The sequence below is a fragment of the Camelus ferus genome, chromosome 24 (genome assembly GCF_009834535.1).
Source record: "Camelus ferus isolate YT-003-E chromosome 24, BCGSAC_Cfer_1.0, whole genome shotgun sequence".
Taxonomy (NCBI): Eukaryota; Metazoa; Chordata; class Mammalia; order Artiodactyla; family Camelidae; genus Camelus; species Camelus ferus.
Genome location: NC_045719.1, coordinates 374,630 through 390,128, shown reverse-complemented (window position 1 = coordinate 390,128; position 15,499 = coordinate 374,630). Strand labels below are relative to the sequence as shown.

The window sequence follows — 15,499 nt, the reverse complement described above, 5'->3', positions numbered from 1 at the left end:
CAGCAGCATCTGACAAGATGAAAGGTTCCTGCTGCCCAGTCACGACGAAGCACCTCTCACACTTCCAGAGGGCTTTTTACTAGAGAATTTCAAAGCCTTCCCCGATGTCTCGCCTTCTGGAACTAGATAAACCCAACACAACTATGAAACTGGACTGCAACAAATCTCAAGCAGGCTCAACCCAAGGTGGACACTCAGGGTTATCAGTGCTTCCAAGACCCACAGTTTATCCGCACTGGAAATACACCCTGTGCAATGTGAAAAGTCAAAGGAAATTGTTTCAGAAGAAAGTTTCATACAGCACATAATTTTAAAACAGGACTCTCAAGTGGTTAGTATCTTAGCATTTAATATCGGCAAAAATGCGATTTATTTGATAAACAAGCTAGAACATGTTCACTGTTTTTAGGTCTGAAAACGTGCTGCTAACGTGAAATCACGCACTCGATCTGTATTAGGAGACAAACCGCTCTGCCTCATCAGGCCTGCCCTGACCACCAAGAGAAGGAAGAGTCCAAATCCATTTAAAAAGTGCTCTAGCATAATGATTAGATGGATCAAATGTAAACTTTTTTTTTCCCTTTAAAGTATTCTCTCAATTTGGCCAAAGTAAGTATTTAACACAAAACCCCTGCCAAACAGCAGTGAGCCTGCGGGATGGGTCCTGGCAGCCCCCGACATTCTCAACAACGGCAGTCTGGAAAGAGGCACTCCCTCCTTGGTGTCCACTCAAGGTCAGGACTGAAGAAGAGGCAGAGGAGAAAGTGAACACGAACAGCCCTCAAACACGCTTCTCACAACTGAACTTCTTTCCAAACAGGTCATTAAGTGATACCTTTGTTATTAAAAAAATTCAAGTAAAATGCTCAAGTAAGGATGTTTCAATTCAAGGGGAAAGCAGCAGCTACAGCCTTAAACCTGACTCTGCGGCTGGTGGAGACCATGGCCTTCCGGGCAGCAGCGGGGTCCCGGCCCCCAAACCAGCAGTGCTCTGGGCGCTGCTCAGCCGTAAACTTAAGGTGTAATGATTTCCCCTGTTCCTCTGAGAACTCAGCTCAGTTAGACATGATGCACAAGTAAGAGTCTTATGTTCTGGGTGAGAAAGTGTGACGGTGACAGATTTGCTTAAAAATTTGATTATGACAAGCTTCAGGTAAAAATCATTTTCAGAGGGTCGATTTTTTCATTTACGTATAACCAATACATCTTATTTACAAATACACGACTCAGCTTTCCTCATTAGAAGTCCACACTGAGTGGTATCTAACTGTTATACACTGTTTTCATAGACTCACTATCCTCTTATTCACAGGTAGTTCTGATGATAATACTGTCTCCATTCTGAGAACTGCATACAGTTGACACCTCAATGAACATCAGGGAGGCCCAGCGTGAACTCCGTGGCAACACCGGTGACACAAGGAGTCCGCACCTCCACCGCGTGAACCGCAGCTGCAGCTGCGAAGCAGCAAGGACAACTGGAGGACGGAGAAGAGCTGATGCAGGAGACACGGGCCCTCAGCCAGCTCTCGACGCCGCCCCTGGTGTGGAACTCTTATTCGGGGTCCACTCTTTCTTTTCAGAAACCCCTGATTCTTCTCGTGATGTTCACCTTTACAACCTTATCTTAGTTCTTTAACCCTCAGAGAGCTGCTGTATTTGGGCTGCTAACCAAAAATCTCAGGTGTGTGTATCTTTGTCCACATCCTCCCAAGGGTAAAGTGTGTAAGTGTCTAACCTGCTACATAAGGCACGCTATTCCACTTTTTTCTTAAAGGAAACCTTTCCCTTGGTTTCTTGCAGTTTCTCAGTGAGCCTGTCCTTGGTCTCCTCCATCTTCTCCGTGAGGAGCTCCTTGGTCTCCTCCATCCGGTCCTGCAAATACTCCTTCACTGGAGGTGGCGTCGACATGTAGCCGCGGCTGCGCAGATACTTCACCATGAAGGACGTGCCCCCCAAAGTCACTGTGTACCGGGCAGGCGTTGCGATCTGCAGGGACAGCAAACGGGCAGACTGACACTGATGACGACTACTGTTTCAAGCAAAAACAACGCGACATTGAAATTCTTGCTAGTGACCAAACTATAAATTTTATTTAGTTTCACGAGCTTCACTTTATTATTTCACGAGGCTACAATTACATCGTACGTGGTTTTTCTGCCTAATATGCTGTGAGTATCTCTCACCTGGACACTGACCCAGGGTTGTGGAACATTCAGTGGCAGCACCAAAGTCTGTCACCACGTGCGAGTGAACATGGTGGTGGCAGGGTCACTGGGAACCGGGAGGGGAGGGCTCAGGGCCCTCCCATCAACAAAGGCACTGTGTTCCCACTCCTCTGAGGCCCTGCCGACCGCATGCTCTGTGTCTAAACTGGAACCACAAGTGAGAGGCAAGCACGGGCCAAACGTGTTCCTCACTCAATTTACTTCAGTTTCACTTTTGGATTTCTTTTCCCTGACTTTTCCAGACATTACACTACCTTCTCACTACAGTCCACGCTGGGTCTAGAATCCCAGCCAGGAACTTGTGGGAGGCCAGAAAGTGGTCCAGCAGCACACACGCAGGAGACACGCACAGGCCCAACCTGACAGATTCAGACCGAAGCAAAACAGCAGACGGATGGGCACAAAGGTAAATGCTCAGAGCCTAGGGGCTGTGCCTCGCTCTGAGGCTGTTGGCGAGGTGCCACCCCCGCGCCAGGCTCCAGTTCCCTCCTCACTCCCCCTAGAACTTGCTCCAGCCAGGAGCCCTGCACTCCGTAGGGGTCCCACTCCACAACAAACACGTGAGGCCACCTCCCCTCTGCCCCTGGGGCCCCTCCCTGTTTCCTCCCAGCTTGGGCTGCCTCTCCAGTCCCTGCTGATCCGTCCTCAGGCAGCCAGCTCTGGACACGTGGGGCGCCATCCAGACCACCAACCCCTCTTCCTACACTCCCACGCGGTCTTGTCCAGCAGCCTGTCTGCAGCACCATCTGTGTGACTCTTACACTCAAGTTCTCCTAAGTTCCAGCAAACACCACCGCCTACTCAGTACACCCGCGTGTCCAAGAGGATCTCAAGATGCTGTCTGTCCAAAACTGACCCGTGGATGGTCAACAGTCCTACCCCAGCCCTGCTCCACTCTCCGCCGTGTGCATCTCAGCAAATGAACGCAATGGAGACACGGACGGCAGGATGACATGGCTCTGCACCCCTGCAGGCCCACAATCCAATGAAGACAACAGACACTGAACAAAACCTAACACGCACTCTGAGAGGACGGCATGGGGTCAGGAGCCGTTATAATTAGGGGAATGGCTTAAACCATCAACGACAGTTCGACTCACTAAGGTTATATTATACACAACTAAAACTTGCTAATTTATGAATTCAGTAAGTTTTAATGTTGAAAAACTCAGCAATTGGGCTGTGGCCCCCTAGTCAAAATGATCATAAAAGAAGTCTCTCAACATTTAAGAGGATTTCAATGAAGATGACAGAATAAAATGTCATTTTTGAGTACTACTATAAACCCATAATTCTAAGTATTTTTATACAACAGAAATAAAATAACATCTAGTTTCCAAATATTTTCTACCTGTTTTCTTAGGATGAAGCTTCATGGAACCTCATAAATTTTTTCAGTTGAGAAAAACTACATGAATATGGCTGAATTCTACAACTTACGAGTCTCCTTGTCTAAGACCGAAAGGTGTAGAAACGACTCACAGATGTCACTGTATGAATTCAGAGAACAGCTGTAAAGGCGATGAAACATAACATCAACAACTAAGTCTAAGGGCTACGACATAAAGCAACTTGAATTAAACGTCGCCTCTTTAGGAAGGCAAACATAAACAGCAAAATAAACGCTGAATTTCACTAGCGTGGATCTGAGTAAGGAAAAGCAACTTACTACCGACAGAAGAAATGTCAAGAGAGAGGACCACATGCTGCAACTATCAGCAGGCTATCAACAATCTACCTATTTTTAAGGCATTTCTTCCCAAATTACCATTCCGTTTACACTTAAAGATTGTACACTTTACTTGAGACATGAGGCATATAGAGATGAAGGCAGCCACTGGGAGCTGGCCCAGCTCAGTGAGGAGCGGTAGGCCACAGCAGCACCTACCTTAAACAGGGCGTATGCTGTCAGTGCGTTTCCACTCTGGGAATTTTTCAGAATGTTTACTACGCTGTCAGGTAACCCAATAAGTTCTAGAAAAGGAACGACATTCACTCCTCTAAGAAAGAAACAGAAAACAATTTACATATATATACACACATATACATACACACAAATTTTTGGTGATAAGTACTTTTAAAAGATTTATCTGAAAACATCAAAACCCAATTTTGTTTAAAAGTTAATTCTGCATCATCGAACAATACTGCCCAAATGTCAGTGTCCTGCCGTGTCTCACTGTTTACAACTTCTGCTCACGGACATCATTTATCAGAACAAAATCAACAGCAGTAAGTAACCTAAGAGAAAAGGATCAGAATCATTCACCTGACCTTACAATCTTTAGTTCCTTAGAATGCTCCAACTCAAACTTCCAGACCTAAGATTTTTACCTCTAAAATTATATGTCAAATTATACTTTTACTGTAAAAGCAGGCGATATTATGACATCACTTACTGAGTTACCATGCAAAGAATAAATGACTATGGGCTTGATGAAAATTTCACTTATTCTAAAAGGAAGCTTCTATTCAGACTTAAAGGGCAGGCGAAGAAGGAATCACCATAAATTACAGCCAATTTCTGGAGGGAGGGAGAGAAGGCAGAGGAAGTCTGTCTCCTGAACTGTTAAGCCCTCATTTATTTTCAGCTTCCCCGAGTGTCCAGAGCTCGCCACGCTGGCGCTGCCCTCCCCTCCCAGTGTGCGGTTCTGCCGCTGCCAGGAACCTTCACCCCCAGCCACTACGAGTCTCTGTTCTGTGCTTCTGCTTCGTAAAGCGCAGCAATCACCACAGTTAGGAGCCTTGACTCTGTACAGGATGCAGTTAACACCATGGCACACTGTTCAATGCTGAAGTTCCCCGACTGTCCCGCGTGTCCCCTGTCACTGTCTCGTCACGTCTTCCAGCTTCTTTCCTCCACAAGTGCTGCCCGGCACTCTCTGTTGAGGAGGTGGCAGGACATCTTCTCGTGTCAAGGTTTCTGAAGCTCCCAGGCCAGCTGTGTGGAGGAACTGCCCTGGTTGTGGACCTGTCCTAATGCCTCCTCACGAGCCGACTCGGGCTAAGTGCTTTCCAATGGGAAAGCTGCAGAGCAGACCCTTGTCCATCTCGGAGCATCGTAACGGGAGCCATGGGGTCCATCTGATCCATCCCTGGGGAGTGACTCTGGGTTAAGGTGGAATCCACAGGCTGCTCCTCTGTGCAGGTGCTTGTCCCCTTTGTACTGAAGCGGGAGCTGCCTGGATGCATTCTAATTATGGTGGTTATAACCTCCTAGCTTATTCTTAATACTAAAAAAATGGGGAAAAGCTGTCTCTCTCTGATGTCACAACACTTAACGGACCAGGGACTGCTCTCAATAATATGGATGCTCATAACCAAGGAGCGTTTCCTATTGTCCAAGGAGGGAACCAGGTAACGGAAGGAGACTCTGCAGAGTTAAACATCAACTACAAGTCCAGTCTGTTTCTTTCAGCGCCATCAGCTCCTCCTCCCACCTCTCTCTCAGATAACAACAGGATGTCCTGAAGCAAGACTCAGCTGTGGAACTAACACAGTCGCAGGAACGTCCACCACAACATGCTCATCCAGCCCTGGCTTCAGGTACCAACACAACCATCAGGTTCTCTCATTAATCATTTCCTAGCTCAGACTAAGCCTGGTATGTAAAATCCACAGATTTAACAGCAGTCATGCAAGGGAGAAAAAAGACAAACATCTGGATAATATAAGACAAAATTAAGTGACTTTTAAAAAAAACTATCATGAAGACAAACAATTACGACCTCAGACCTCTTGCGTCAGTATTCCATGTAAAATAAAGGAACCAGCCCCTGGTTCCACTTATCTCAGCTATTAACTTGATGACTTAACTTTCTGAAAAATACAAATAACTTTCACTTCCTTTGGAATTACTAAATATAAAGTATTAATGAGGGTCTGATCCAAAGAGTAATATCCACTTGTCTCACGTTTCACACTGAAGGTCCCGCGGCCCGACAGACACCTGTGCTTCACAAGTGCCAGCTTTCTGGGTGGTCCCACAGATGCAGGAGCACGTCCAGCCTGGATGCAGGGCAATCAGCCAGGGCTCTGCATCACAGTGGGCTTGTAACTTCAGGGACTTGAGGCCCCAGCTCGGGACAAAACCGTCATTGCAGCTCCACTTGATCCAACAGACACTTCTCGTTAGAAGATGTACGATCTCTGCAAACTCTCCAGAGTGGCAGCAAAGCTTAGTTTAAAAGAAGATCTGTGAGCATGCACGACTTAGACCTCCCTGAAATGTTTCAGAAGCCTGAGACCTTTATCACCAAGCGAGCTAAACAAACACAGACGGCATTTTGCTCTGTGGTGCCCAGTGAGGCAGTAACGCCAGTCGTCAGTGACTGAAACAAACACTGGTCAGTAGTGCCAAGTGACATCAAATGCCCGCACTTCAAGTTACAAACTGTTTTTCATTTTTTCTTTTAATAGCAAGTAAGCAACAAGCGAGCAACAGAGAACTTTTTCCAGCTAAAACCGAATAAAATAAAGCCAGCCCCTGGTTAGCTGAATTGAAAACCTGTATTTAACAGAATCAACTCTAAATTTACAATTAAATCATCTCACAGTGTGAGATACATTGCTACTTGAACATACCCTAAATCCTTACTTTCTAAGTATCGTTTTTGATAAGACCTTCACTTAGAGCAAATGAAATTTCAATTTCTGAAGTATTAAGGATTTAATACAAACATTAAGAAGGACTGTTCTGGGAAGCAGCACATCCTTCATAATGTAACTTAGGTACACAATGCTGTCACAGAACTGGACCAGTGGTCGTGGCTGGGCAGCAGAGGTAGGTCTGGCAGCCAAAATCCCACGCTGACAAACAGCCAAAGGCAGGCTGTGGTGGAGACGGGATATGACCTTAAGGTGGACAGCCTTACACCACCATGTTTACACACAAGCATTCACAGAAAAAGAGAGGGAAGGACAAAACCAAGAAAGGTGCATTCCACAGGGGACAGAACGTCACCACGACCGCTTCGGTGCCAGACAGCAATGGAGAAGTGCTCAGTCTAAGTATCACGAGGCTGTTTTGGGGTCTGCTTTTTCAGTTACAGAACTCGCTAACTGAAGGCAAGGAACAAAATACTCTTTTAAACAGTCTAAGTGAGAATCTCACATTCAATTAATTAGAAACTTAGATTTCTCCCTCTAAGGGCAAGAGGCTGAATGGTTATTAAAGGCAGCCTAAGGAGGGCAGAAGAAACACAGAAGAAATTCACTATCCTCCACAAAACTGACTCAGAAAAACCCTCAAAGGATCAAAAAAAAAATTGTTTTTACTGTATAGAAAGCCGTTAGTTAAACAGAAGAACTGAATGCCTATGAAATTTTTATGCGAAATGGTGAACGATTTTAGGCTGTTAAAAAAAAACTAAGGGCAGTTCTTAAGGTTTCTATAAATATCATGTGTTGGAGCAAATGTCATTAAAGAGAGAATTCCACAAAATGCACATACAAGGGTCTCTGCAAAGAAAGGAACAGTTCTTAATGTGATACATACAGGAGGAAATAACTTAGTAACAGGAGCATAAACGGAGAGAGAGACATGAAGAGAAACAACAGCATCGGTCACTCAAGGTTAAAAAATCCTTTTAGACTTGTGAAGAACTATTTCTAAGCCCGTGTTTCCCAAGAATAAGAACAGTCTCCATTCCATCAACTCTTAATTTAGTAAATGGTAACTTTTTCCAAGGAGTGAGCTTTCTAGTGAAATATTTCATTAATGCCTTAATACAAACCGTGGACTATAACATTGAAAGTCAGTGGGCTTTTGGAAAGTATGAAGTAATTCTAAACTGTTAGGGGTGTTTACGAAAGCATCACAGTGGTCTTCACTGCCCGTCTCGTCACCTGCAGGACGGACTCTCAGCTCTGCTGGTGGCAGAGACAAACGGAATCACTGGGCGTCTGTTTCTGCATGTGCTCCTGGCTCCTAAAACAGCGTGACTACTACAACTCACCTTAAAAAAAAAGGCACAGCATTTAACAAGAAAGGTACATGCAGAAGTTCTAATACCTAGAGGCTAGGCCCACCAAACTAACTTTTTAAAAAACATTTATTTTATTGTGGTAAAAATACCTCACACGAAATCTACTCTCTTCCCAAGATTTCAAGTGCACAACCAACCAACCTCTGACCAGGACAAAGACCTGACCTTGACGTTCATCAGATGCGAGAAACATTAAAGCGTAAATCTGTGACCTGTTCACTTTTGTGTCTGCAATAGGTATTAGCCAGGCTTCATTTCCAACCAAAATCATACTCATGGCAAAATCATACTCTTCACACATTTATAAACACTTTAAGAAACACGTAAGTATGGAACTAACTGCCTGTGCTGCCCAATTTCCAGAATCTGGTATTTTATTTCTGCATTTTCCTAGATGTTGACGGGATGTGAGCAGAGTGATTAAGATCTGAAATCAGACTCTGAAGTGTTATGGGAAATACTAAGTGATTTTGACTAATTCTTGCTTAATCTGTTTTCTCATTAAAAAAATAAGTACTACCTGCTTCATATGGTTGCCGTGAAGATTAAATGAGATGATACAGTTTAAAATTTTTAGCATAATGCCCTCTGTACACAATAAATAATGTTAGCTATTATTGTTGAAAAGTGGAAAACAGCCATGAAAAGCAGCCACCCTCTATCAAGTGAAGACATTAAAGCATTTAAAAAATTATTTAAAGGTTTTCATTAGTACAATTAAGAAGATTACCATTCTGATAAAACAGGGAAAGGCACTCAATCAAGCAAAAACTTACTTTATGGCTGCATAATAAAATGTTCCAAACCAAACTCCAGAAGTTATTAGATGCACTGGAATCAACACTTTCCCATATTGTCTAAATGTTTTCTTAAATCGTTGATAAAGACTAATAGATCTGTCTTGTAAAGGGTCAGGTTCCTCCTTTTTTTCCGAGGGAGTTCCCGGGGGCGTGGCGGTGGATGACAGACTCCTCTTGGGTAAGGTCTCTCGGTCCCACTGTTTACGGTGACGGACCCGTGATTGGGGTGGATGAGCAACGAATGGCTTCTTTTCCTTCGCAACACACGGGGCAGCAGGTAAGTGCAGCCACTGTTTCTGAGGGCCTTGTACCCAAACCACTCTGGATCCCGAGTTATACAAAAATAATGGTCCCTCTGAGTTTTGACAGTGTCCAAGAAAACTGGCTTTATGTGGCTCCATGCATGTCCTACGTGCCAGGTGGAATACAGTCTTTGGTACGTTCCATTGCATTTTGAAGAATGGAGTTTGATGGATTTCAACTTCTACAGAGACTAGATTAAAAAAAATGAAGATTATACATAGATTTCCATTTTAAACCAATCCATTTAAAAATAAATCACTAACTATTAGGAAGTAAAAGGACAGACACTGCTACCAAGTCTACAGAAATTAATGTTAAGGTATAGTTCAATTTTAAAGTTTCATTGAAACACATCACTTAAACATGATACAGTAAACCAGTCCAGCAGACAGCATGGAGGGTGAGATGGTGAGTTTATTTTATCGCTACAAAAATGGTATTTGTAGGGTTTCTGTCATTCTTCTAAGAAGCGGTTTAGTGTAACAGAAAAATCATCAGATCTGAAGCAAAAGATCTGGGCCCTAATGTTTTGAAGGCATAGTAAAACAAAGATTACTTCATAGGCTGATGCAGGAATTACATGAAAATTATGATAAAAAAGTGCTTTTGTAAACTAACCGGCATCACAATAGTGTTGTTACTTATTACAAATGTTAAGGTCTGATGAAGAGTTGACATCAGTATCATTTATTCTAAATGCTTTTAGACTAAATTATGTAACACTATAAATCACATATGTTATTAGCTGGTGAGAAGAGACTCTTCCAGATAGCTAAAATTTTGTCAGAAAGACAAGCCAGTATAATTTTAAAAGAACACAGATTCTGAAGTAAGATGGGCCCAATGGAGTTCACAGTGGTATTATTTTGAGCAAATTACTTAGCCTTTCTAGACACAACTTCCCCCACTAGTAAAACAGAATTGTTGTATGCATTACTATATAATAAATCAGTTCAGTAATTTCAGATTACTGAAGAAATCCAAGAGGAAACTAAAAAATACCTGGAGACAAATGAAAACAAAAAACACAACAATCCAAAATCTGTGGGATGCAGCAAACACAGTTCAAAGAGGGAAGTTTATGGTGATAGAAGTTTACTTCAGGAAACAAGAAAAAAATCTCAAACAAGCTAGCCTTACACCTAAAGGAACTAGAAAAAGAACAAACAAAACCCAAAGTTAGAGGAAGGAAAGAAATTATAAACATCACAGCAGAAATAAATGAAATAGAGACTGAATAAACCGTAGAAAACATCAGTGAAACTAAAGGCTGGTTCTTTGAAAATGTAACAAAATTAAGAACCCTTTAGCCAGACTCATCATTTTTCCCCAAGAGTGAAAGGGAGAGGGCCCAAATCAGTAAGTCGGAAATCAAAAAGGAGAAGTTAAACCAACATCACAGAAATACAAAGGGTCATAAGGGACTACTACAAATAACTGTATGCCAATAAAATGGACAACTTACAAGGAATGGACAAATTCTTAGAAAGGTACAATCTCCCAAGGCTGAATGAACCAGGAAGAAAAAGACAGTATGAACAGACCAGTTATCAATAATGAAACTAAATCTGTGATTTTAAAAACTCCCAAGAAACAGAAGTACAGGACTAGATGGCTTCACAGTTCAATTCTACCAAACATTTGAGAAGAGTTAACACCTATCCTCCTGAAACTATTCCAAAAAACTGCAGAGGGAGGAGCGCTTCCAAACTCACTCTGTGAGACCAGCATCACTCTGATACCAAAACCAGACAAAGATATTACAAAAAAAGAGAAAGTTACAGGCCAATATCACTGATGAATATAGATACAGAATATGAATATAGATGCAGAAATCCTCAACAAAATATGAGCAAACAGAATCCAACAACACATAAGAAAGATTATACACCATGATCAAGTTGGGTTCATCCCAGGGACACAGGATGGTTCAATGTATGCACATCAACCAGTGTGATACACCAAATCAACAAGAGAAAGGACAAAAATCACATGATCATCTCAATAGATGCAGAAAAAGCGTTTGATAAAATTCAACACCCATTTATGATGAAAACTAACCAAAGTGGGTACAGCGGGATCATATCTCAACACAACAGAAGCTACTTATGACAGACCTACAGCCAGCACAGTGCTCCACGGTGAAAGCCGAAAGCCTTCCCGCTGAAACTGGAACAGGACCAGGATGCCCACTGCCACCACTTGTATTCAGTACAGGACTGGAAGAGATGAGATACCACTACATACCTATCAGGTTTTTTTTTTTTGGGGGGGGGGTGATAATTAGGTCACTACACACCTATTAGAATTACCAATATCAAAAACACTGACCACACAGATTTAGTGTCTTTAAATCTTGTCAGGTTACAGAACCAATTCCGGGAATGCCGCAACCAACTCTGAAAACTCATTCTTAAGATTCCTCTAGAACCACTCTCAGTACCAAAATCTGAATCAGACAGGGTTCACCAGAGATACATAACCAATAGGAAAATATACGTATGCATATATCTACATCTTCTGATCTTTAGGCTTATCTATAGCTACAGAAACAGACAATTCTTTCTTTGGAAATTTATTGTTAGGTTTTTCATTTAAACAGACAGACACACTTATTTTAAGGAACCGGTTCACACAATTGTGGGGCCTAGCAACTCTGAAATGTGTAGGTTAGACGTGCAGGCTGGAAATTTGGACAGGAATTGATGCTGCAGTCTTCAGGAAGATTTTTTTTCTTCTTGAGAGGCTCAGTTTGAAATTTGGGCCTTTAATTGATTGGATGAGGCCCACCCACGTTATGTAGGGTAATCTCCTTTACTTAAAGTCAACTGATTGTACATGTTAACATGTCTTCAAAATACCATCACGGTAACACCTACATTAGTATTTGATTAAATAACTAAGGGCTACCGCCAAGTCAAGCTGATATATAAAACTAACCATCACACATAATAAACTCACAGTTTTCTCAACCCAACCTTTACTTCCAACTATAGGAAAAACCTTTTAAACAAGAATCTTACGTGCTCAAATAAGGCGGTAAAATTTCAGTAGGGACACTGGTTGAGCAGCCTGGAGGAGTGAATAGTTCTTTTTCCAAAACTGAAGAAACAAACCTTCCACAACCACCTCTCCTTGCTACCTCCACGAACACTATCAGACCCAGGAAGCTTTAACATTGTGTCCACACTTTAAAACAATTTCTATGTTTCAAAAATGGGATCTTCAACTCCACAACAGAAATGACACTTTAAAATTATACACCTGAGTGCTCTCTCTTTGAGAACAAAAAAATAGGGATGGTATCTACTGAATCTGTTGCTTGCCTTTGACCAGAAAACTCATAGGTTACTACTTCATTTTCTCTCATTGACAAAAGTATAATCCAAACCAGGAGAAATCCAAACCAGTCTGGGTGAGTAATGCACCAAATTATCAAAACAGCACGTTAAAGAAATAAAACTCTTATAAATGGGTTGAAATAAATTCTGTATGTCTTTTTTTTTTTTTTTAAGTAATTTAAAAAAAAACTTCTTGGCAATTCATTCATTCAGTAAGCACCCAGTATGTGCCAGGCACTGTTGAAGGACCTGGGTTAAACCACTGAATAAAATGATGATCCCTGTCTTGCTAGAGTTCACCTGCTAGCAAGACAACATCCTTATCCAGCTATTTCCTCTCTGAACATAACAACCCAAGCAATAAGAAGTATCAAAACATTTCCTGAAAATCTGCTATGTGCCAGTCCCAGCTTCCTGCTCCAAGTCTGGCAGACCCTGCTTCATTATCAGCACAGAGCTGGTCTCTGGACCTAGACTGCCTGGGTCCACATCCTGGTCTACTGCCTCCCACAACCTTGACCGAGTTATTTAACCCTCATCTAAAAGACAAAAACAATCATGACAACTACCCCACTGGATTATGTAAGAGTTAAATGAGTTCAAATGTGCAAAGCACTTAATTTGGCAAATAGAAGGTACTAGAATATCAGTTATTATTTCCAGAAAACCAAATATTACTCAGGCAATAGTGGAGAAAGATGACACCAAGAGCAACTTTCGAAACAGCTTTAGCCCATTTACTCCCTCCACCACTACTACCTTCAAGAGTTCTTTCTCTAATCTCGAAACTGTTGGTTATCATTAGTTAAATCCATTTCACTTGTAACCCACCTTACGATTACTGCACCTTTCCCCAATCCCCTTCCCCACGCTCCCCCACGCTCCCCCCCCCCCCAATGGCCCTGCTTTATTCTCTATCCCAGAAATACCCCGAGCCCTTGGCTTTAGGGTAGACAGCTCTGAAATTAGCTCTCCCATCCCCTCGCCTGGCTGCCTTATGAATAAACCCCCTCCCTTTGCTGCAAACCTCCGCGCCTCGGTGTTTGGCTTGCTGTGAGCTGGGCAAAACAAACCTGGTTCTGTAGCATTCTCAACTGAATTTACAGCTTCTAGTCAAGTTTTATAAAAACTACAAAATGTGATCTCTATCTCATGCACATCAATTCATGATGGAATCTGCATATACATTTAGTTAAGAAGCTTATAAACTGATGAGAATATTTCTTAAACAGTCAAAAATTAGGCTCATTTTCTGTAAAATTACAACAGCAGTTACCTCAGACTTCAGCGTCAGAACCAGCAAATGTGGACACATAGTTGCCAAGTTCTAAAGCATGGATGTGTAAATAGTATATTCAATCTCTAGGACCTATACCTCTGCAGTTGTCAAAAATTAAGAACTGAGGTTAATTCTCAATTTAGCTCGCTGCATAAAATAAGAAATACAAGTCACCTTAAGTTCATGGCTTATTCTCGTTTGTTAAAAATAGGCTTCGTTCTTGGTCCGAAGTGTACAAGGGGTCAACAGCCTCAGAGAGTTTAATGCCCTCAATTTACAAGTGACTCCACTGCAAAGTACGTGCTGCAAACGCTGCTTTCCCCAAAGTGAAGGCTACTTCATGTAACTGTGCCTTCTAACAAGTATGCAGGCCAGTAAACCCATTTCCAAGGTTGCTCTTAAAGGAGTCAATTTTGGTGAAGAATAATTGAAGACTGCTGTATTTCTGAGCACGCTGTTACACCCTTCAGACGGGAGGCACCGAGAAACGACACTTCAATAATCTTAGTCCACACGTTAGGTAGTTTATATAGAAATGAGCGCTGGGCGGGGGGAGAGGAAGGGGAAAAGGAATAGCCCAGAACATAAGGAACCTGAGCTGTCAATCAACCAGAGCACAGGGAACCTGAGTTGTCAGTCAGTCAGTCAATCACAAAACCAGGGTATAAAAACAGGAAAAACGAACGGCACCATCTTTCCTATCTCGATTGGCCTGCTCCCAGTTCTCAGGAGTATACTTCTACTTTTTTTAACTTCACTAATAAAAACCTTGCTTATATCACACTTTCTGCCTCTCATCAAAAATTCTTTTTTTTTTCGGGTGACTAAATCGAGATAATTCTTACTTTCCTTTTCCCGGTAACACACAGGCACAGTTGTGAGCCTAGCCTTGGAGGGAAAGCCCTCAATGCGGAGCTTCCGACTTTCAGCAGGACAGGTACCTGCGGAGATCTGAGGGGACGGACACCGCGCGCGTGCAGACCACCCCACCCACCCCAAGTCCGGCCACGCGGATACCAGCACTGAGGCGGCTCTCAAAACCAGGTCTGCCCGCACTTTCTCCAGAGTCGGGCACGTGAGAACGACTCTCTCAGGAAGGTCTGGGCGGGCCGAGCGCGGCTGCACGAGTGACCTGCCGTCCCCAGGGGGAGTCCGAGCGCGGGGGCTGAGGCCCGCCCGCTTGGCGTTGGAGGAAGGGCAGAGTGCAGGCCGGAAGCCAGCCCACGGGCGGAGAGCGCAGGACGCCGGCCAGGGCGAAGGGCGGCGTGACCTCTGCCGGCCCCAGGGCGCCCGGGCCGCTCGCTGCCGCGCCCCCCGTGGAGGAGGCCGAGCCGACCTTCCCGCGCCCGCCCTCGCAGGCCGCTGCCCGGGATACCTCAGGGCGCGAGGGCGCCGCCGCTCCGTCCGCACGGGCCGCTTGGAGCCCCGCCGCGTCACTGTCCAGAGCGAGCAGCCGAGCGAGGCGCCGGGCCCCGGAAGCCGCGGGCCCAGGCGACCCCGCCTCCGGCCCGCCAGCCGCGCCGGCCCGGCCAACCACGCGCCCGCGCCGCGCCAGCCCGAA

The 15,499-nt window shown here is 43.8% G+C and overlaps 1 protein-coding gene across 2 annotated transcripts; it reads right to left on the bottom strand.

Moving 5' to 3' along the window:
• Nucleotides 1-329: 329 nt before the first annotated feature.
• FAM210A (family with sequence similarity 210 member A) lies at nt 330-15,491 on the bottom strand. 2 transcript variants are annotated; one of them, XM_032467103.1, is made up of 4 exons: nt 15,314-15,491; nt 8,992-9,508; nt 4,117-4,228; nt 330-1,989 (listed from the first exon to the last, which is right to left on the bottom strand). In XM_032467103.1, the coding sequence occupies exons 2-4, from the start codon at nt 9,465-9,467 to the stop codon at nt 1,756-1,758; spliced, it is 822 nt and encodes a 273-aa protein (XP_032322994.1). In that variant the 5' UTR covers nt 9,468-9,508; nt 15,314-15,491; the 3' UTR covers nt 330-1,755. The 2 variants fall into 2 exon arrangements, with proteins under 2 accessions (XP_032322994.1, XP_006187003.1); XM_006186941.3 differs by lacking the exon at nt 15,314-15,491 and adding an exon at nt 14,956-15,282.
• Nucleotides 15,492-15,499: the final 8 nt, after the last annotated feature.

What these genes read in the sequence shown, in the direction of transcription:
- FAM210A (XM_032467103.1), bottom strand. Translation starts at nt 9,467, where the DNA reads ATGCAATGGAACGTACCAAAGACTGTATTCCACCTGGCACGTAGGACA. An exon ending in TTTTATTATGCAGCCATAAA is followed by an intron (nt 4,229 to 8,991) that starts GTAAGTTTTTGC and finishes TTTCTTTCTTAG; the next exon opens with AGGAGTGAATGTCGTTCCTT. An exon ending in CAGCATACGCCCTGTTTAAG is followed by an intron (nt 1,990 to 4,116) that starts GTAGGTGCTGCT and finishes CTGTCCCTGCAG; the next exon opens with ATCGCAACGCCTGCCCGGTA.